Source organism: Hydra vulgaris, chromosome 11 (genome assembly GCF_038396675.1).
Source record: "Hydra vulgaris chromosome 11, alternate assembly HydraT2T_AEP".
Lineage (NCBI taxonomy): Eukaryota > Metazoa > Cnidaria > Hydrozoa > Anthoathecata > Hydridae > Hydra > Hydra vulgaris.
Window position 1 is genome coordinate 1,947,501 of NC_088930.1, and position 23,158 is coordinate 1,970,658.

Sequence of the window (23,158 nt, forward strand, 5' to 3'; positions counted from 1 at the left end):
CTATTTTTGTATGTATTTTAATGTTTAAAAACAATATTTAATAAAATACAGGATGGGAAATCAAGAAAAGATTACCAGGAGTTAGTTGAGCTCTCTTTGATGATTGTTACTAAGGAGGAGAGGTTCAGGTTTCATATGCCTGGACCTGTAAACCATGCCAGGTTCATGGCTAAAGTCTTGTACTATCTGAAAATGTACCTTCTTCTCGATCACATTCCTGGTCTAACTAAAGAGAACAAAGAGGAATTATGTGATATGGCTATGTTTGTCAGTATATTTTATGCTCAATGGTTCCTTAGAGCTGAGTTACCAGCTGCTTCTCCATATCAGGTAAAAATAGTAAAGGTTAAGAATAAAGATAAAAATAAAAATATGTAAACTATAACGATGGAATATTGCTTATTTACTTTAATTTTTCTATAGGATATAAAAGCCCTCTGGCAAATGAAGAGGTTTATGGAAATAAATCTTCCTGGAGCTACTGAAGTTTTCTGATCAATGTCAAGGCATAACTGGTACTTAAGTCCAGTTCTAGTTGTGTTTGCTTTAGCTGATAAGATTTACCCTGACAGAGGCGAGTCAGCTCAGATTCTGGGAGCTGAATGATTATTATCTAGAGTTTGAAACTACCATCAAATCTCTAGATGTAGTCAATGATTCTTCTGAGAGAGCTATCAAATTAGTTCAGGAGCTTATTATGAAATCCAATAAGGAGGAGAAGCGGCAAGATATGTTCTTGTTTAACCATGTCTACAAGAGAAGTAAATAAGGATCCAAGAAGCAAATGCTACTTCCAGCTTTATTTGACTTTTTAGTCAACAAAACTGTACCATGATCAACAAAAAAAAACTCAAATTTTTATATAAAATGCATTATTGTGGTATGATATTTAAAACTTTTGATGGTTTAACTGTAGAAAATGATAAAAATGTCACCATAAGAAATTACAAAGAAAATGATTGAAAAAGCAAAATATTCTGTTTTTCCAATTTTTTCAGGTTCATTCAGAATTTTTACATAAAAAATTTCATTAAGAGTGCATTTTAATTTGTTTCTATTACTCATTCTGAGTTTACTAATGATTTTTATTATTTTTTAATTGTTTTAGGGTGGCCCACAGGCATTGAAATTTCCGAAAAATTGACAAAAATCATCAACAGTAAAAAGTTTAGGGCCCGTGTGCCACCCTTGTATATACAGTACTGCTCAAAAGTTTAACACGCAGCCAAATTAAATTTACTTTTTTTTTTTTAAACCTAAAAAGTTGAAGTTAAAGTTAAAGATTTTTGTTATTTTAAATACAAAATTTATTTTTTAAATTATAAGGAAAATTTAAAAATAAAAAACATTGAAAAAACACAGGTATTTTTTTGTCAGAAGTTAATTATATATAAAATAAGGAAAAAAGAGCTGCCCATAAGTTTACCATGCTTAGTTTTAAAATAGTTTTTAGGCCAAACCTCAATAAGGTATGTGACCACCTCTATTTTTATGCATAGTGCACATTTTCTTCTTATAAAATCAAAAGGTTTACGACAATATTCAACTGTTTGACCGTTAAATGATGATTTTAAACTTTCTCTTAGATCACTTGCTGAAGTTACTGGTTCTTTAGTAAGTTTTTGGTCCAATACAGCCCAAACATTTTCAATTGGATTTAGATCAGGTGATCTAGCTGGCCACTGAAGTATTTTGATATTTTTTTGTTCAAACCATCCTGTTACAGATTTTGCTTTATGGCATGGAGTGCTATCTTGTTGAAACATCCACTCAGGCTCGTTACCAAAAAAATGTCTTTGGTTGGCATTAAATAGTTTTCAAGGGTGTCAATATATCTATGTTGATCCATTCGACCATTGTATAACATGCGTAAACCTGGGCCATCATAGGTGATGCAACCCCATATACCAACTGAGCCACCTCCACCTTGTAGCCTTGGTACTATAAAGCAACAATTATACTTTTCGTTGTAGTGCTTACGGACAATTACTTTATTCTTACGATTTCGGACGGCATAGTTTGATTAATCGCAAAAACAATTCTTCTTAATTCATATTCACTCATTTTTAAAAGTGTTTTACAAGATTTAATTTGTTTTAAATGGTCTGACGGTTTTAATAATGGTTTTTTGGCAGCAACATAGCAACAAAGTTTACAGGCTATTAGTCTTCTATTAACTGTTTGTCTTGGTATTTGATATTTAAGTGCCAGGTTTATTACTTGTGCAATCTGTTTTGCTTAGTTTTTAAGATTTTTTCTAGCAATTCTTTAAATAGAATTGTCATCAGTTGTACTTGTCATTCTTGGTCACCCAGAATGCTTTTTGTCAACAGTATTACCAGTTTTGTTAAATTTGGCAATAGTTCTAGTAACACATGAAGGTGAAACACTTTAAAACTCGAGATATTTCAATTTTAGAGTAACCTCCCGTATTAAGGCCAATAATACGCTGTTTGATTTCTTGACTAATTGCTTTTTTTCCCATGGTAAATTTTTATACAAAAGCTATACCAAAAGGATAATGAATTTAAAATAAACATTCAAAATCTCTCTATATCATAACGAAGTTTTTATATACAAAATATTACTTTAAATATATTTTTTGATATTTTATTAAAAAGGAGAGTTTAATTTACTATTATGCAACTTTTTTTTAGCAATAAAAGATAAAAGCTCTCTTTAAAAGCTTTAAAGAGAGTCAGCATGCTAAACTTATGAGCAGCTTTTTTTTAAGTTAAGAATACCAGCTAATGTATTATTAAAAATATAGGATGTGCTTAAGCAAACTTTTTCAATTTTCTATCTTATTTTATTAGGTTAGGTCTAATATGTATGTATGTGTGTGTGTATACATGTATGTATATATGCATACATACATACATATAAATTTATGTATGTATGTAATAAATAAAATTAAGAATATAGATTACTGTTAAAAAATATTTTATTGAGCAATTATCTTCTCATATAGACGATTTAGAAAGTTGGCAACAAAAAGGTGAAAAAGTTCAAACTAAAGCATCGACGTTTGCTAATGAAGATCCTGCTCCCTTTAATCCTGATCTTATTAACAATAATGGTAAATGTTAATTAAATATCTTTTTTATTTTTGTAAATATATTAATCAATATCCAAATGTTGAATTTTATTTAGTTTCATTGATTTATTTGATAAATAAGAGTTAATTGTTTACTAAGTTGTTTTCATGCATCTAAACTTGTTTACATGCATCTAAAGTTGTTTACATGCATCTAAAATGTACTAAGAATGTGTCTGTGCATACTCAATTTTTATATTTAAAAAACTAAAAAAAATTAACAAGGTTTTTTTTATGTATTTTGATTTTTTTATGATCATACAGTTAAAATAAAATCTTTACATAATGTATATTAACATGACATTAATTGCAATTTTGACATTGATATAGGATTACTAAGATAGTTATTATTTATTTCTGAATTATTATGTGATTTTTAAATCCGCTACAGAGGTTACTAATCTTTTTTTATTATTATTTGTTTGCTGTTACAAGGCTGCTGTGTGGACAAATTATTGCCAATTATTACCATGGTGTGTGGACAAATTGTTACCAACTATGTCATTTTTAAATGATATTAATTATTATATACTATAAATATTACCTTTAGTTATTACAGTATTATATAATATAATTATTACCAATTATTACCGAGCTGTGTGGACAAATTATTACCAATTATATCTATTATTAGCAAGAAGTTTTCTTAATTTTAAAAAATGCAAGCAAAATATATCTTTGCAACAAAACTTATTTATAAATTAACAGCAACAAAATGTCAATATAAAAAGGATTTAAAGCTTTTTAATAAAACTTAAGTTAGTTACATAAAAGTGAAGTTAGTAGTGTTTTTCTGTTTTTAGTATTATTCTGGTCCTGGAAAAAGTTTTTTTTGTATCAGAGTTGAACATTGTGAATCAAAACTTTCTGAATATATTCTGGTCCTGGAAAAAGATAAAAACAAATTATTCAATAAAATACTTAATAAATGATGTTTACTTCACGTTGATCAACAGTTTCTCTAAAAATAAATAGAGAAAAAAGTTTGTGTTGTATTATTACAACCATATCTGACTATTTCAACATAAAATTAACAAAATCTAATTAAGATAAAATAATTTTTTTAGCTTCTTGTATCAACTCAGTTCTTGTATTAACTCAGTTTTACTTATGATAAGACATAACTGTATAAAAAACTATAACGAAAGTTACTTGCAATTGCATTATTGTACAAAATATTGACTACTGAAAGTTTATTTACTTTATCTGTAGGTATAACAATTTAAAAGCTTAATAGCAAGAGGTAGTAATCTACTGACGTTAACACAGGATGATCAGGCGGTTCGATGTATTGTCTCAAAGTGAAGTTCAAAAAAAAAAAAAAAAAGACTGATTTGTACACTCTGCTTCCTTTGTGAGACCAAATAAAAACTTTAGCTTGAAAGGAGATCAAATAAAAACTTTAGCTAGAAGTGTCTGAGCAGCAACAAATGGAGAGACAGTATTTGAAAACTAATAGAAAAATGATGAAACTGTTTCGTAAATTCTTTTTAAAAATATGTTAAAGTTCCCCTTTTCTTTTTTAGCTTTCTAAAACATTAATGAAATGAAACAAAAAAAATTATGCCATCAGTTCGATGTTCAGCATGGTATACTTTTACTGAGTCTAGCATATAGACCAAAAATCTCGGAGAATGTAGAGGAAAGACAGCACAATAAACAAAAACTAAAAAAAGTTTTTGACTGTTATACCCCCTTTTTAACTGAGGGTTTGTCACTTATTGTGTTTATACTCCTCATAATAATCAATAAAATTGCATCAGAGTTTTGACGGTGTTGACCCCATTGTTACTGAAAAATGTGTCATTGACCCCAAGGTTCAGCTTTGCAACAGAAAAATTTGGAAACTAAAGTTTGCGAAATTTATTTAAATGGTGGTGTACATAAAATTGAATAAATAAAAAAGTTAGAAAACATAAGTAATATGCAATATTTAACAAAAATAGAGTATAAAAAGCTTTTATATATTATGAATCAAAGTAAAAAACAATTGCAGTCTGAAGTACAACTCAACCAAGTTACATCATAAACAATACAAAAAATAATACTTTAAATATACTAATAGTTTAATATAAAAAATATTAAACTATTAGTATATTTAAAATCTCGCGTTTGTGAAAAAGTCTCATTCATCGTGCTTTTCAAATAAGATTTAAAAGTTATTTTTATGAATTTGTTTAATTTTTTTAATTTAGAGCCGCCTGTAGAGGATTTGTTATCACATAATACACTATGGCCTGAAACACAAAAGTTGTAAGCTTCATTTCATTATTCATGTTACATGTTTTAATACCTATAGATGTTTGTAGGCTTATCTTTATTCAGGTATGGCCATGGATTTGAATTGTACTGTCTGACATCAACACCTTCAGGTGATATATTAGCCACAGCATGCAAAGTAAGTTTCGTTATTTATTTCAGTGTTTTGAAATATTTTTTATGTTATTTTTTATTAATTTTTTTTTAATTATAAGGCCTCTAAACCTGAACATGCAAGTATTATTATATGGAATGCGTTGACATGGAAACAGACTGATACTTTAACATTTCACACATTAACTGTCACTCAGATGGAATTTTCTGTCAGTGGAAAGTATTTGTTGTCTGTATCAAGAGATCGTTTATGGGCAATTCATGTTCGCAATAATGATGATAAATTTTCACTTGTTCAATGCACTGATAAAAAAACCAGCATTCATACACGAATTATTTGGTCATGTTCGTGGTTTGTTGATGAAAACTATTTTGTGACTGCATCGAGAGATAAAAAAATAATTGTTTGGAGCCGTAAAAATGATCAGTGTAAATGGGATTCTGTTGATACATTAGATGTCGGCGAATCAGCCACTTCAGTTTGTGTAGATAAAAAAACTGTTTGTGAAAGGTTTATTTTTTTTATTTTTAAACATAAAGTATTCAATGAAAAAAGTTTAAAATACTTAAGTTATTGTAAGTTAAATACTTACAGATATTGTAAATGAAAAGTAAGAGATATTGTAAGTTAAATATTTAAGATCGTCAAGTTGAAAATTTGAGATGTAAGTTAGATATTTAAGATCTTGCTAGCTAAAAATTTAAGATGTAAGATAAGTATTTAAGTAATTCTAAGTTAAATATTACAGATATTTAAGTCAAACATTTAAGATGACGTAAGTTAAATATTTAAGATATTTTAAGCTAAACATTTAAGATATTACTTGTTAAGTATTTAAGATATGACTTGTTAAATATTTAAGATAGTAAGTAATAAACAAATACAAGAATATGAAATCATGAAAAAGCAAATAAAAAAACATTAAAGAAAAAGTTTACAATGTTTAACCAACACTAATTGGTTGTTGTTAAATGTTGGCATTAATTATTATTTTCTTATAGATATGTTGTTGCTGTTGGTATGGAAACAGGCGCTATACAATTATACTTTTGGAATGATAAAGAAAGCTGGAATTTAATTTTAAAATTAAGTACATTGTATCTTTTCAAAGTAACTTAAGCGTCTTTTATTTTTCTGCTTATCTTAGTGCTCAGTCCCTTTAAAACTATTGTAAAAATAAATCTTTAATTGTGCTTTTTTAGTATTTGCGAGCAGTGACGGATCCAGAGGGGAAGGGGGATTGGGTATGCATTCTCCCACCACCACCAGAATCACCAAATATCTTAGAAATTGAGGATCTTTTTTTATTTTATTTTAGGTGACGAAAATGTGGTACAAAATACAAAAATATTTCAACATCCCCCCCCCCCTTCTCCCCACCAAAAATTCCTGGATCCGTCACGGTTTGCGAGAGAAAAGATGATGATCAGATGGATGTGGTGGTACTCTAACAAGACAAATAAAGAAGCCCTTTTCTTAAACAGAGATTAGGATTTAAGAGACAGGTTAAGGTGTTTTGGGTACGTTGAGCAACGAGGATGTAGATGATTTGGGTATCAGCTCCATCAGAAATAAGTAGTTAAGAAGTAGAAGGTGGAAAACCTGGATAGAACGGGTACATGATTGAACAAAATTCTTTTTAAAAAAGAAGACGCTCAAGATTTTTTATATTAGAGAAACAGCATAAAAGGGGGAGGCTAGTGATGATGATATTGGTGAGGATGATGATGAGGATGATGATAATGATGATGATGATGAAGGAGGAGGAGAATTAAACATTTAAGCTATTTAGTATATAGATTACATAATGATTTACTATTACTAATGGTTTACTTGTAAACAGAATACATAATGGTTTACTATTCGATAAATGACAATGTGACAAAGTGATTCATGGTATACAAAAAGATATTGTTATGACACCACACTTCCTGTCAAAAGGAAAATATAGAACATGTTGATGAATATAGAATGAAAAATATAGAACATGTTGATAAAGGGCTTTTTTGCTCTTTGATACAAAATCGTCTCCATTTCTTTGTTCTCTAACAAAAAATGAACACGTCTTAAACCCATAGTTCTGGCTTCACTCACAATTAACCAATTTTGATCTTAATTTGATTTTTTGGTTTGAAATCTTAATTTTGAATCCATTATTCCTTTGATCTGGTCAATGATTTACTGAGTCATTAAACTAGTTAAAGTATTGATTGAGGATAAGAAGAATACTTGCTTAACTATTTAAACAAAAGAAGTAAACAAATTTAGAAGCAAAAGGTGAAAATACAATTTTTAAAGTTTTAAATCTTCATAAGTATAAGTTTAATTGTCTCATCCTCTCCCATCAATTTCGAAGGAAGGCTATACTATAAATTGAGATGCTGAGTCCATTACAAATTTTTTTAAGATCCGTTTTAGACCTGATACCAAAAACATATTTTAATTATTTATAATTCGATATAGTTGATAAATATTTATAATAATAAAAACAATGGAGTTTTATGTTGTTGTTTTTGTGTGTGTCTGTTTTTCTTATAAGTTATCATTTGTAAGAAAGGAAAATAACACATGAGGTCTAAATCAAAGGAAAATAACACATGAGAAATAAAATAAATAAAAAATAACACATTAAAAAAGTTTTGTTTAATCTAATATAAAATAAAGGTTTGCGCACCTTATAACTTTCCACTCTATTTCGATTTTTTTTTTAAAACTAATTTTGAACCTCTAATGTTTATGTATGCAAATTCTGATGCTCCCCTAAAATTTATGTATGCAAATTCTAAAGCTCTCTAATATTTATGTATACAAATTCTAAAGCTCCCTAATATTTATGTATACAAATGTGTGTATAAATTATAATAACAGTAATTTTTTTTTAACTTGTTAAATAGTATGTGTCCTACGTTATCGATTAAACAACTTCGTTGGAGACCGGGTCATGATAAACGGCAGCTAGGGATTGCAGCATCTGATCATACTTTTAGAATTCTTAGTTTTAATTTATAATATATTATCTATAGTATTATAAATACTTATAGTATTTGAATTTAATTTTGTGGTGTGTTTTCAAATTCTGTTATCAGATAATTGTTTAAAATTAAAATTTTGACATCGCTCATCTTTAAATCACGGTACTTCTAAATTAAAAATGAATCTAACGAAACAATTACATTACTTTCTGATGAAGATGAAGATAAAGTTGGCGTTATTAATTTGTGATTGAATAAATGTCATAAAAATAAAAATGTTTAACTGAACTTTAAAAGAAAATGAATATAAACCTCATCACTTAATTCTTCTGTAAATCATAGCTGAATGGATTACAAAATAATTTATAAAGTCATTAATCAAAATAATTGAACGTATCAATCTTCAATAATTTTGAGCATGAGAACAAAGAAAAGTAATTGAATTACTTTTTCATTAAAAGCAAATATAATTAAAGCGAGTTATAATTATAAAAAAATCAACAAAAAAAAGAACTCAATGTTGCCCATCCCGCTCTTCTTTACACATTTGTTTTGTAATAGGTGTATGCATATGAAACCGCTGTTTTTTCTTTGAATTAGAAAGTTTATTTTGGAGATGTTTTATTTATATTTCTTTGAATGTAATTTCCATTATTTTCTACTACTTTTTGCCAATTTTTTGGTAACTTATGAATTCCATCCCAATAGAATTTCTCAGGTTTAGAAGCTATCCAATTATCGAGCCATTTTTTGACCTCTTCATAATTCGAGAAGTGCTGATCTGCCAAGCCATGTGACATTGATCGGAATAAATAGTAATCTGATGGAGCAAGGTCTGGTGAATACGGCGGGTGGCATAAGACTTCCCATCCGATAGTTTTCAACGCTGTTTGAACAACTTTACAAACATGAGGACGAGCATTGTCATGTTGAAGAATTATTTTATCGTGTCTCTCAGCATATTCGGGTCGTTTTTCTTCTAATGCTTTTCTTAAACGGAATAATTGGAGTCTGTAAAGTGGCCCATCAATTGTTTCTTTAGGTTTTAGCAACTCATACTCAGTATACCACACCAATCTGATCCCACCAAATAGACAGCAAAGCCTTATTTCCATGAATATTCCTCTTTGGTGTTGATTTTACAGGTGCGCCTGGGTCAACATAATGTGTTGTGCGGACTGGATTGTCAAAATAAATCCATTTTTCATCTCCAGTCACTATTCGATGCAAAAAAGACTTTCTTTCAAAACGATTCAATAACATTTCGCATGTCACTAAACGCCTTTCAATATCACGTTCTTTCAATTCATGTGGAACCCATTTTCCTTCCTTTCTTATTTTACCGAGAGCTTGTAAACGTCTTGAAATTGTTGCCTGATCAACATTCAACTCTTCTGCTAATTGTTCTTGGGATTGAGCATCGTCTTCGTCCAATAAACTTTGCAATTCTGAATCTTCAAATTTTTTTGGAGGTTTACCACGTTCCTTGTTGTCAAGATCGAAATCGCCACTTTTAAATCTTCTAAACCAATCTCTGCAAGTTATTTCAGATAAAGCATGGTCAGAATAAGCTTCTACAAGCAAACGATGACTTTCTGCAGCAGTTTTCTTTAAAATAAAATAGTGATGTAATACTTCCCGCAAATGCATATTTGAAGGCACAAAGTTGTTCATTTTGAAAGATGTATAAAATTATCTAGATATGAATAAAATCAAATTAAAAACTATGATATTTAAAGCAAATTGAACGTAGTTTCACACACATAATCATCCATACATTAATTTTGTCTTAAAAAGAAAATTAACTTGTCTTATTTTAAACAGCGGTTTCATATGCATACACCTATTATAATAGACAAAATATAAAATGCTTTGTTTGCAATTTTTGTCTTTCGTCTGTGGGGTTTCATCAAATATTGGGAAAGTATTGATTAATTTTAATAAGTTTGCATACTTCCAATTGGTTAGTGTCCAGGCTTCCAGAAGCAATAACTATAATACTAATTGTTCCAATAAAAGTTTCGTAAACTTCTTTGCAATAGCCAGCCTAAGGTCAGAAAAAGTTTTGTAAACTTCTAAGCGATAGCCAGCCTAAGGTCAAAAAAATGAAAAATCAAAATCATTACAGCAGTGAAGAAATTCGATGAGATCCTCCATATATTACGCAACGCTAAATTCTACTAAAAAACACAAAACAAAAAAGATGAAAAGTTTTTCATTGCGGAGCCTTAGTTTAAATAATAAATCAAAATAGATCATAAAGTTTAATGAAAATTGCCGCGTAAAAGGGCTTAAGATTTCCTACTTCTGTTTTCTTAAATTTATTTAGTGTTGCGTAATTTATGGACGATCCCTATAAAAGCAAAAAACAATTATTCAATGTGTAATGGTTTTTAGATACTCTTTCTTGTGTAAATCAAAAGTTTTATTAATGCACTTTTTGATTTAACAAACTCTTCAACACACTTTAGTTTGTCAGATCTAAATTTTGGCATATTTCTTTAGTTTTAGAGTCATTAACTAAATAGTAAGTTTTATAATTTAAATGAGTTAGCTAGCAAGAACGTCTATATCGAAATGTGTAGGGCCGGATTAAGCCTTTTTAGTGCCCAAGGCACAAACTCACATCGGTGCCCCCTTCTGCCCGGGGCCCCTGATTTTTCGCTAACTGCAACCGCTGGTATGTTCAATATTATGCAAAAAAAACAGTTGTTAACAAATATGTTTGTAGTTAGTACTACTATCACTCATATAAAACCTGCAATAAAGTATTTTTTTATTAAAATTAATAGTTAATAAATTTTTAAATAATAATAGACAAACTCTATTTTATTAGATAAAAAAATTTAAAAGTTTTTTTTTCTAGATTTACATCTACCAAAGTCTTTGAGTATATCGTCAAAGTTAATTTTGCGCAAATCATAATCAGAGATAAGGAATCATAAGCAGAGATAAGGAATAGAGCCTTTCTTATTTCATTGTTGATCTATTTGGATTTTTTGTACGTTTCAACTGAGAAAAAGAACGCTAAGTTAAACAGTTAGCAACCATTAATGTTAAAAATATGCGGAAGGCGATTTCAACATTTGGAAAGGCACACTCAATATTGTCTCTAACTATTACGTGGTATAATTCTCCATGATTGAACGTGTTGTTTTCCGAATTTGATGCAGCTGGAAACGTGTCGAATATATGAATGAAACTGTTGTAGTTCAGTATATAAATTATTGTTCAGATCTTTAGGATAAGCATTTATTAGTTCTTCACAACACTGAGATGTTTGTGATAATGATCCATCGACCAAACAAGAAAAGCGAACTGCTACATCATTATATACTTGTCTTCGTCTACTCATTTCTGTCTCAAGTTTGTCAACAATACCGTAGAATGCAGATATAAGAAATTTGTCTCTGGCATTCAGAGATACTTCAGGGGCATCACCATCATTGAACACTGTCTTTCGTTTATGATTACGGGTCAAAGTTGACTTATAATCTACACCTGGTGTCATATTTTTGCAGCTTCTAAACAAAGCGCAAAAATAGCTTGCAGCTATTTTTGCGCTTTGTTCGTGATTATCAACATAAATGTTATTTTTTCAGTCACTGAACCCATTTTTATCAGCAAAATTTGTGGAACCTGTAGATGCAAAAAGTTTACAAACAAAGCAGTACACAGATCCCGTGGATACAATAACCACTCTCTCCTGTACTGCTCACCGTTCGCTTTTGTGCCATAGAAAAGTTTTTGGGAACAATATCTTGTTATCTTTCTTCCAGCATAAATACGGCAAGATTTATCAAAGGGACCAAAATGATGCTGACAGTTAGTAGGCCCACAGTCAACCCAGTAAGCCACATCATAAGCGGAAAAGTCAATCCACAGTCCTGGATCTATTGCTTGATTAATTTTATCATTTTCATCTTTATCATCTGCATCTTTATCATCATCTTCAGCAGATTGAAGAGGGTTACACTTACAACAAATTTCATTATCAAGCTCTATTGCAGTGTCTAGATTTGCAGAACACCCTATAGTAGACTTATCAAGAGGGCCGTTAGTGTCAGTAAAATCCTTTTTTGCCTATTGCTGATCTAAAACTAAATAACTTGTTAGTTTTCTGCTCATAGCTTTCACAACAGAAATAGTGTGCTCTTTTTCTTTAGCTTGTTTTCTCTTTTGTGCACCACTTAACTGAACACGTATCATTTTGGGATCTGAAATTGAAAAAAGTATGCGAAAAGATGTAAATAAAAATGATTAAATGATATAAAACGAAAATGTAATTTACATAAGAATTAAAAAATTATGCAAAATAAGGCTAAAAAACAACAAACTTAAGGTGTAAGCTCCTATAAATAATTCCTTAATATCAGAATCAATAAAAATGATAAAACAAATGAAAAAACAGCTTTATTAATAGTTTCACGTTGTTAATAAAAAAATATTTTCAAGTGAAGTCGTTAAAGCGCAAAAAAACAAGTCATTAAAGCGCGAAAAAAATAATTAGTTTAAAAAAAAGCTAAATAGAAAAAACCGGCTCATTCATAGCTTATTTTTTAAGCATTCAAGATTTTACCCAACTTGAATGTGAATTTTTATTTTAATGTATTTCTTCATTTTTATAGCACTTGTTCTATTTTTAGTTGTTTCTGGACTTAAACTTGTTTCAAAAAAAATATTTCTTGAGGACTAGTGGTGCCCCCAAACGCTTGGTGCCCAAGGCAAATGCCTTGTTTGCCTAATGGTTAATCTAGGCCTGGAAATGTGATTACTTATACTCTGGCAAATTTAAAAAAAAAATTTCAAATACTTTTAACGACATAAAATCATTTATGCGTGTTATGTTCATTGATCTGTATAATTACTAGATATAACTAGCGCATCTCTAACATCGAAAAATTATTTGGTGGATATAGTGGGAGGTCCAACAATGTATCAAAACGTTTTATAAAAACTTTCAGCAGAGCAACAAAAGTTTTCAAATAGCAGTACGAAAAAATAAAAAAAAATTGAAACGATTAAAAATGCATTTTAACTGCAGATGACACAAATTTATTTTATTCTATTGGAGAAATCAACTTTTTATTTAAAATAATAAATAAGATTTTTTTTAAATCTTACGGAATAGTTTAAGGCAAATAAATTATCCTTGAATACAAATAAAACGAAATAAACTTTTTTATATAGACTTCATGATTGAAAAAACATAAAATATCTTGATCTTTACTCTAACATATTTAGAGAGTAATCATTGTAGTTTCTAGGTGTGATTCTCGAGGAATATGTTTTACACCTTCTTGCTCAATAAAATAAATACGTCTGTTTTGCAGGTGATTTTAATCTTAACATGAATATCTGACACATACGACATGGGTATAACCTATATCGTAAAGATCGTCAAGACGAATGTCGAGGTGGCGGTGCAGCTATGTATATTGCTGACGTATTTAACTATCATTAAGTCAATCAATTCTATACAAATCTTCTCGAACAAGTCTGGGTATCTGTAAAAGTTAACAATAAACGTACATCGGGTGTATATATAGACCAAATGATACTAGTTTAATAAAATATGTGGTTAAATCGTTCAAATAGCTTATAGCTTAATTAAGAAGCCCTACGATGGCTGTTTAAAAAAATCTAAAATGGTCTAATGATAGTATTAAATCTTTTAACCCTAATAATCCTACCAAGTATGATTTCTGGAATATTTATTAAAACAACATATCACATTTTCTACTTTCTGGACTTACTGAGGTCCCTTGAATAATGTTGGACTTGTTATTTATCTACAACAGTAATTCTAATTTAAATTTGTCTCCTAGTACTATACTAGTTGTACTATACTAGTGTCCTACAAGTTTAAAATACAACAGAAGTTCTATTTTAAACTTGTCTCTCTAGTACTATACTACTAACACTTAGGGTCATCTTAGTATCACTTAGAAATTCTTAGTTTAAGGTGGTACATAGGTATATAAAACTGAAAAAATCAATTTTTGGAAACTATACTTATTTTATTCAAAATTTACTCTAGATTCTATTTATCGTAATATCTTTTAATAAAACCCTCTGTAAAGGCTTAAAAATTTGAATTTTATACTAGTACTTTATTTTAAAATCATAGCAACGCCCTTAGCAACAACATTTTACCCTTACATTAACCTTATAAAAAGTAGTTTATTTTATTGATTCTGTATTTATTATCCTTTATAAAAACGTAGTGTGTATGTAGCTTTATATAAAGTTATTACATAATGACTAAACGATATAATTTCAAACCACTAATCACGTTTGTTAGTTTTAGAGAAACAGTATTTCTTAAGAACTATTTTTTCTTGGTATAATATTTTTATATGGGTTCTTTTAAAAGAAGAGAAAAAAAAAGATCGTCTGTTCGAAAGTATTGGGGACATAAAAAATCAATAGATATATCTTCTTCAGAAACAGGATCGTCTCTAGATGTAAACAAAACATCAACACAAATAACAGCACCACTCATCATATCCGCTTCAGCATCAGCCAGGAAGCTGCATTCAGATTCGTCAATTATAAAAGAAACTGAAACTGTAGATGACATTGAATGTTATGTTTTAATTAACACAGATATATTGCGAACAATTGTTAATTTGGTTGGAATATGTCCCAGTTGTCAATCAAAAGTGTATCTTGCTCATGAAATTGAATCTAAAAAAGGGTTGTCACATTTGTTTGTTTTGCATTGTGTTGTATGTAAATGGTCAAAAAACTTGTATAGCTCTAAAGAGATTGCTAATCCTGATTCAAAGAGAGGAAGAAAAACCTTTGATGTTAATATTAGATCAATTGTAGCTTTTCGAGAGATTGGTAAAGGACATAGTACCATAGAGACATTTTGTAATGTCATGAATATTCCACCACCAATGAGTTTACCAACATATAACGATATTGTAGAAAAAATGCACACTGCTTATTTAAAAGCTTGTTCTGAATCAATGTCTGTGGCATCTCTGCAATGTGTTGACAATGGTTTTGCAGGTGATGCATCATTTAACAATGAAGGATTTAGGTGCTGACAGTTTACTTGAACGATGTCTAGATGGAGAAACACAAAATGCAAATGAATCGCTAAATAACCTAGTGTGGATGCGAGCCCCAAAAAATGTTTATGTTGGTAAGACCATTATTGAAATAGCAGTTGCATCAGCTGTTTTGACATTCAATGATGGAGGAGTTGGTATTCTGTCAGTTTTAAAAAACTTAAACGTCTCTGAAGGAGTTTTTTCAACTCGCGGTTTGAATCAGAAAAATAAAACCCGCATTCAGAAAATAAACATTAAAGCTAGTGACAAAGGTAAAAAACAAAGAAAGAGATCGAGAGCAACTAGAAAAGGTTTTGATGACAAAATTAAGGACAAAGAAGGCAAAGTTATGGACAAGGAGAATTTTAAATTTAATATGATTTGTTTTTTGACTTTACATTTGATTTTCTCCACTCAAGGTTTTTGGATCTTCTGGCAAGGATTCTGAAATAAGTACTTGAGCTTTTTCTATCAAATTTGGACCAAGTGTTCCCTGATATATGTAGAATGTGCTGAAATTCAGAAAATGTTTAATATTTTATTTTAAAGACTTAAATTTTTTATTATTCAATGAAAATTTTTGTCGTATTTATTGTGTACATCTGCGGTGGAGTAGTGTGAAGTAAATATTTTGAGAACCTTTTTATTTTTAATTTCAGCACATAAAGTACCATATAGACTTAACTTTGTGAAAATTTCAGATGCTAACTCTTTTTCGTTTTTTAGTAATCTTTGCCAGAACATAGTTCAATTTTAGCTAAAATTGGCTTTAATTAGTCCTAATTAGGTACTTAATTTTTTTTTTTTTTTTCTTATATTATTTCAAATGTCCAATAACAATTTAGAAACATAAAATATCAAAAAAATACTATAATAAACAAATTCGTTTATTTACCTATGTACCACCTTAAGAACCGTTTTCCAAAAGTGAATCTCAATTGTTTAGTTACAAAAAAGTTGATTACGATTCAATATCAAACTTTATTGCATCAGTCGACTGGGATTTTTTTATTTCTACATTAATCTGCAGATCAAATGTTTAATATACTTTTTCCTAATTATCGCACTGTTTGCAAATATTTTATTCCCAAAATTAATATAATAAAAAAAAAGTATAATCTTTGGATTACCATACACATTATAAACCTGATACGAGCAAAAAAATCCGCATATAAACTGCTCTACTAATTGGAAGAATATTGAGTTTAATAATGGCGCAGTGGTAGCACACTTGCCTCAGAATCAAAAGATCCATGGTTTAAACCCCACCTCCAGAAAAGTTTTGCAACATCGGCTAGAAAAGAGGCTTAAACTTACATTTAAATGCTCATCCGCGGTGCTCTGTGATAAGACCTTCTTGGGGGTATCTAAAAAAAATTTAAAAAAAAAAAAATTACAATCGTCTTTATTGTTAAATAAGTACTGAAATATTTAAAGCAAAAAAAGCACACGAAAAAGAAATAATACCAAAATCCCAAAACAACCCAAAACTCGTCAACAAATATATTAATAAACAACTAAAAATTAAAGATAAAGTTTGTTCTCTCAAAGATGCTTCAAGCTGAATTATTAAAGCTTTTCCTGATATGCTTGATCTTCTGAACTCTGAATTTAAATCTATGTTTACACTTGAGACCTTGGATTTCTCTCAATCATTATTCAGAAAATTGCCTATGTAAACCCTTATAAATCCTTCGGATCTGACGGCTTTCATCTCTTAATACTTAAGACATGTGCCAAAAGCTTCACAATTCTATTAACAAAAATCTTTTATGAACCCTTTAATTCTGGAGTAGTACCCACTTTGTAGAAATTAGTTCAGTCTATAAAAAAATTGGAGATAAATTACTTGCTGGGGAAACTATAGACCTATTTCACTCACTTCTGTTGCCTGTAAAATCTTCAAAAAACTTGTAAAAAACAAAATTTTAAAGCGCATTAACAATAATAAAATGTTCTCTGCAAATCCTTTATCATAAATTATGCGTGTCTAATCTAATAGAGGCTTTTGATATTATTTCGTCTTCTATTGCATCTCACCAGTTTATTGATGTAATCTATCTTGATTTTGCCAAATGGTTTGATTCTGTACCTCACAGAAGACTTATGTTAAAAGTAAGATCTTTTAAAATAAATGGCAATCTCCTACAACAGATTAAATTGTTTTTAGTGGGCAGAAAGCAACGCGTTATAATTAAAAATATCATCTCTGTTTGGGTTGATGTTCTCAGTGGCGTTCCTCAAGGTTCTGTTCTTGGCTCGCTCTTTTTCATTCAGAATTTATTCAGACAAACGATCTTCCAAAACTCACTGAAATTTCTGAGATATTTTTTGATGATACTAAACTTTTTTCTAAAAGCTTATCGCAGTCTTACCTTGTTGATCTGCAGGTTCGTCTACCCTTGGTATACGAGTGTTCAATTACTTGAATACTTAAGTTTTCAAAATTTTGAAAGTATTTAAAAATGCTGCGTTATTCATTACGGTCAACCCTCAATTACAATTATTTTCTGCAAAACAACCAAGGAACAAATCAATTCCTAAGAAGCTCTACTAAACAGCGTAATTTTTTCATCATTTTCAGTCATTTTTTCATATAACCTCGAATAGAGCACACATATTCAAAAAGTTGTTTCTAAATCCTTACAAATTCTTGATATGCTGGAAAAGACATTCACTTTCATTGATAAAAATATGGCTCTCAAATTATACAAAGTGTTTATAAGACCACACCTTGAATATGGAGTGTCTGTTTTGGCTCTTTTTTAAAAACTGATATAACCTTGGTCAAGTCTGTTCAACGCAAAGTAACGAAATGGGCTTCCAGCTTGAGGCATCTTCAACACTGCAAAAAGCTAAAATCATTAAATCAACCATCACTTGAGTTTCGGCACCTTTGATGCAATTTAATCCAAATCTTTACACTAATACATTGTTTTGATATAGTTAATGATATATATCTACGAAAATTTATTAGCTCTTTGTCTCGTGGTCACCATTCTAAAATTAGGTGTGAGTATGTTCCAAATTGACACAATCATTTTTACAATAGATCAACAAAACACTGGAAAGAATTACCTGAGCAAATATCTTTTACTCCACTGTAATTTCTTTCAAAAGCAGTTTAGACTCCTGGCTGTGATAAAAGGTTGGAACAAATATTTATAAAACTGGTTGTTTATGGTGGGGTGTTTTCTCTACTCACTGTATGTAAACATTGTATATAAATTTGAATATAAGCCATTCGAAAAAGTAAATAAAAAATTTCAGAATTATTATCAAACATTGCCATTACACTGATTAAGATTAAAGAAAAATTTTTTTTTTTTTTTGTCCTAGTCACGTAAATATTATTTGTATTACACAAAGTTGTATGCATTTTTTACTGACAAAAAAAGATAACCAAATGTAACATAGCAAATTCTTTAAATATCTATAAAATAAAGCCAAAAACTTTTATTCATATTCAAACACAAACTTGAAATTTATTATAATAACATTTTTTAAACTAACGCAAACAGATACATCCCAAAAGAAACAAGATATTTCTTTTTGCCTAGGAAAAAATATTCTTTTAATTTTTTATTAAATTTCTTGGCCTCTATTATCTCAAATTCTTTTTTGTTTTCAAAATTTAATGTCAATTCCCCCTCCACCTACCCTACTTGTTCATAAACACTACGTTTTGTATCTTTTCATTTTTATATATCTAGAAATTTTTATCTTAAATTATATTGAATTGATAATAGAAAGAAAAAAAAAGTGAAAATAAATTAACAAAACTTTTAACCTAAAAATATTTATTAACATTTGTAAAAATTTTATGAGAGATTATAATTTCTATTATTTGGTTGATTGGATGTTAAGACTTTGTCTTCTATCTGCCAGGGTTGGTTTTTTCATTCACTAAGGAAGAGGCTATTTTTCCTTTTTATTTTTTTTGGGATTAAATTTATTTTCATAGTAAACAAATTACTTTTATAAATACAAACAAGAATATTGTACTGATCTAATCATCAGAACTTTTTACAAAAGTGTGAATATAAACAACATCAATAAATAATCAACAAAAGAAAACGTATTTTACCATAAACATTACAACAAAATAAAACGCATTTTACAATAAAAGTTTAAAATAAGTATGCATAGTTATAATTAAAAGTACCTTATACCCTAGGGTATGAGAAGTGAGAATCTTAAAACAAGAAGTTAAAACAAAACACTTTAGCACTTCCATTATTTTTTCGATAGATGATTACATCATCCATCGAAAGAATTAAGTTTTTTAGCTTATATTTAAAATAAGAAAAGTATAAGATATATCAAGATTCGTGCATTAGATGGAGGAGGTGAGGCGAGGGCTATTTCTCGTGATATATCTAAAACTTTTGATAAAGTTTTGCATGATAGTTATACCGACTAGATTACTACATATTGTTTTCATCTGGAAAAGTTTTTGAGATAAAAATGATGAGATTTAAAATGATGAAATTTAAATCAAATCATTTTTTCTTGATCGTTTTATTATTCTCCACATTTCCAATAATACCTCAAGGTTCCTTGGTCCTATTTTCAAGGTTCTATCCTTGGTCCTATTTTCAAGGTTCTATCCTTGGTCCTATTTTCAAGGTTCTATCCTTGGTCCTATTTTCAAGGTTCTATCCTTGGTCTTATTTTCAAGATTCTATCCTTGGTCCTATTTTCAAGGTTCTATCCTTGGTCCTATTTTCAAGATTCTATCCTTGGTCCTATTTTGTATCTTATCTACATTAATGATTTTCTTGAAACACTAATGATCTTATTATATCTAAAATGGCTCTATTTGTTGACGGTTCAACTTTATACTCCTGTCTTGACAAAAAGTCTTCTCTTTTTGATCGCTTAGAACAGGCAGCCGATCTTGAATCTGATCTCATTTCTGTAATAGATTGGAGCTCGCAGTGATTTGTGAATTTTATCTCAAACAAAACTCAGTTGTTTACAGCAAACAACTATCTCAATACTGTTGATATTCCTAAATTAATGAATGGCAACCCTCTCACTAAGTCTTTTACAACTCAGTTAGAGAGTTGGATTATTTAGTTCACCAATGACCTATCATTGAAGACATATATACAATCAATTGCAATGTTAGTATCTGCTAAGGTTGCTTCTCTTTATTGTGCTCGCCATTATATAAGTCCTGATTTTCTTCCTCTACAAATCTCTTATTCGTCTCTGTATAGAATACTGTTGCAATATTTGGGCTGGTTCTTCTAACGATGTTCTTTCTTTTTTAGACAAGGTTCAAAAACGCATTGTAAACGTATTGTAAACGTAGTTTGACTTACCCTAGTACCATCAACCAAAACTTGACTCTTCATCATGCAAAACTCATATTCCTTTACTGTATCTGACTCTCAACGCTCTAAAAATTTTTATTTAACTAGTTTGTTTTCTGTTACTTTAACTTTTTGGAACTCTCTCCCATCTTCATGTTTCCTGAGAGTGAATTGGAATAATAAAAAAAAATTGACAAAAAAATTTATTATAATGAGACAATACACGATATTGAATACGAAACTGATTAAACTTGGTTTGACAAAATGGTTTATATATAATGTTATGAGTTCTACGTGCATTTGATGGTTTTACTCAAAATAGATCTTTAAAAATGAATCAAGATAAATCATTTTAACACATGTATATAAAGAATGTATTTATAAGTATATCAATCCGTAAGATTAATTAAATGGATTGCATGTTTCTGGGGTTGAAGAATACAACACATTAACTACAATGTACTACAGTACATAGTAGTTAATGTGTTGTATGCTTAAAATTTTAAAAATAAAGATTTAGTATTTAAAATTAAACAAAAATAAATACATGGTTATAATCAACCGATTATAACCCAAAACTCTACGATCTTCCGCCTCAGTTCAGTTTTTTTAGTTTATTTATAAATGTTTACAATGTACAAAAATATAAAAAAAAGTATACAATTGGTTGAAGCAAAAAGAAGGAATTAGTTAACCTTATCACCGAGCCCCAATAGTAGCGCTTTTATTATATAAGCAACAACATTAAAAAAAAGGACTGTTTTAATATGTTAAATAATAAACAATAAAAGTAATAATGAGAAATAAATAAAAAATAATTAAAATATAGTGATAAAAATGACACGTTCGGGTTACGTGTTCGGGTTTTAAACAGTGCGTAACTCGAAATTAAAGTAAATAAAATTTGACTCAAAAATTGAAATAAAAATTGACCAAATAAGAGTCGGTTGGTTTTTTAAATGAGATAATAATTAGTAACAAAATGCTACGCATCTATTATTTTAAATGTAAACATTAAAAGCACTCAATAAGAACTAATATACTACCCATTTGGATTGGGGCATATTTGCACAAATACAAGTAGGTAATATAAATTGTATTATCTTGGGCTTATATCAAATAATTATTAGGCTTCCTGTATGATGCCATCAGTGAATGCCCATTGGTTTTATTTAATCATTCAAATAATTGTATACTACAGTTATTTTAATACTATAATTTTTAAATTGTTTATTACAATTATTTGAATATTTAAAAAACCAATTATTTTTAGCCTCTGCTTTTTCCTTATCATTTCTTAGAAGTGATGAACCTAGAGTTTATTGTTGAGATACCCTTTTGATGTGGAGAGTTATAAAACCCTAAGTCTAACCCTGCCGCGAACCTTATTTGTAAACATCACTGGCTAAATAAAAGAGCTAAAAAGTACAAAAAACTAGCATTTGAAAGAACTTTTTTTGCTATTTTTAATATAAAAAGAAAAAGAAAAACAACAAGAAATTAATATTTGATGAATTTTTTTGGCGCCCATACTGATCCTATGGTACCAAAAAAGATTGCATAGTTTCAGAAAGTTAAAACAAAATACTTTAGTTTAGCATAAAATTTCACATTCATAAATTAATGGAAGTGCTAAAGTGTTTTGTTTTAACTTCTTGTTTTAAGATTCTCACTTCTCATACCCTAGGGTATATGAAAACTTCATAATAACTGTCAAATTTTCTTTTCAGTGGTCTTTTTTATCACATAATTGACTTGAATCAACAACATTATTATTTGCTATAGGGAATGACAGTTTCATTAAATAAAGAAATTGCTTCAAGAAATACTATTGATTGCATTCTAGTTTATTTGAAACTATTTATAAACAAAATTCAAATTGTCAGAAATATAAGAAAAATTTTGAAAACATAAACAAAAGGTCAACAACTTTTCCATAACATATTATGAGAAATACATTACTGCTGTGTGACTATCTAGTCGATATAAATCTACTTTCGTAACTTTGATGCGTACAGTTTTGGTTTTGTTAACATAAATAATAAAAATTCAGTTTGAATTAAAATCCACTAGTTTTTTATTAGTTTTTTTCAGTGATATTTCAGATCGAGAATTTATGGTATCATTTTTGCACGAATAAAAATATGATTCTTATATTTGATGGATAGAGTGTTGTAGTACTTAAGAGTGGTATTGTACAACGAGTTCAATTTAATAATATACTAAATAATATTATTATGCAAATATGCGATAAACACGAAAAAGATTCTAGATTACAGCTAGAGTTGCTTGAGTCCTTTGTTGTTTGATAGGTTACTCCAAGAGGACGA

General features: G+C 29.1%; 1 protein-coding gene across 1 annotated transcript in view; it reads left to right on the forward strand.

Moving 5' to 3' along the window:
* Nucleotides 1-8,520, forward strand: part of LOC100214096 (elongator complex protein 2) — a 119,317-nt gene extending 110,797 nt beyond the window's left edge. Inside the window, exons 17-22 of the mRNA XM_065809779.1 lie at nucleotides 2,972-3,079; nucleotides 5,293-5,350; nucleotides 5,423-5,495; nucleotides 5,572-5,981; nucleotides 6,473-6,568; nucleotides 8,366-8,520. Of these exons, the coding sequence (XP_065665851.1) occupies nucleotides 2,972-3,079; nucleotides 5,293-5,350; nucleotides 5,423-5,495; nucleotides 5,572-5,981; nucleotides 6,473-6,568; nucleotides 8,366-8,480 (860 nt within the window). The 3' untranslated portion in view covers nucleotides 8,481-8,520. The remainder of the gene's footprint in view (nucleotides 1-2,971; nucleotides 3,080-5,292; nucleotides 5,351-5,422; nucleotides 5,496-5,571; nucleotides 5,982-6,472; nucleotides 6,569-8,365) is intronic.
* The last annotated feature ends 14,638 nt before the right edge of the window (nucleotides 8,521-23,158 follow it).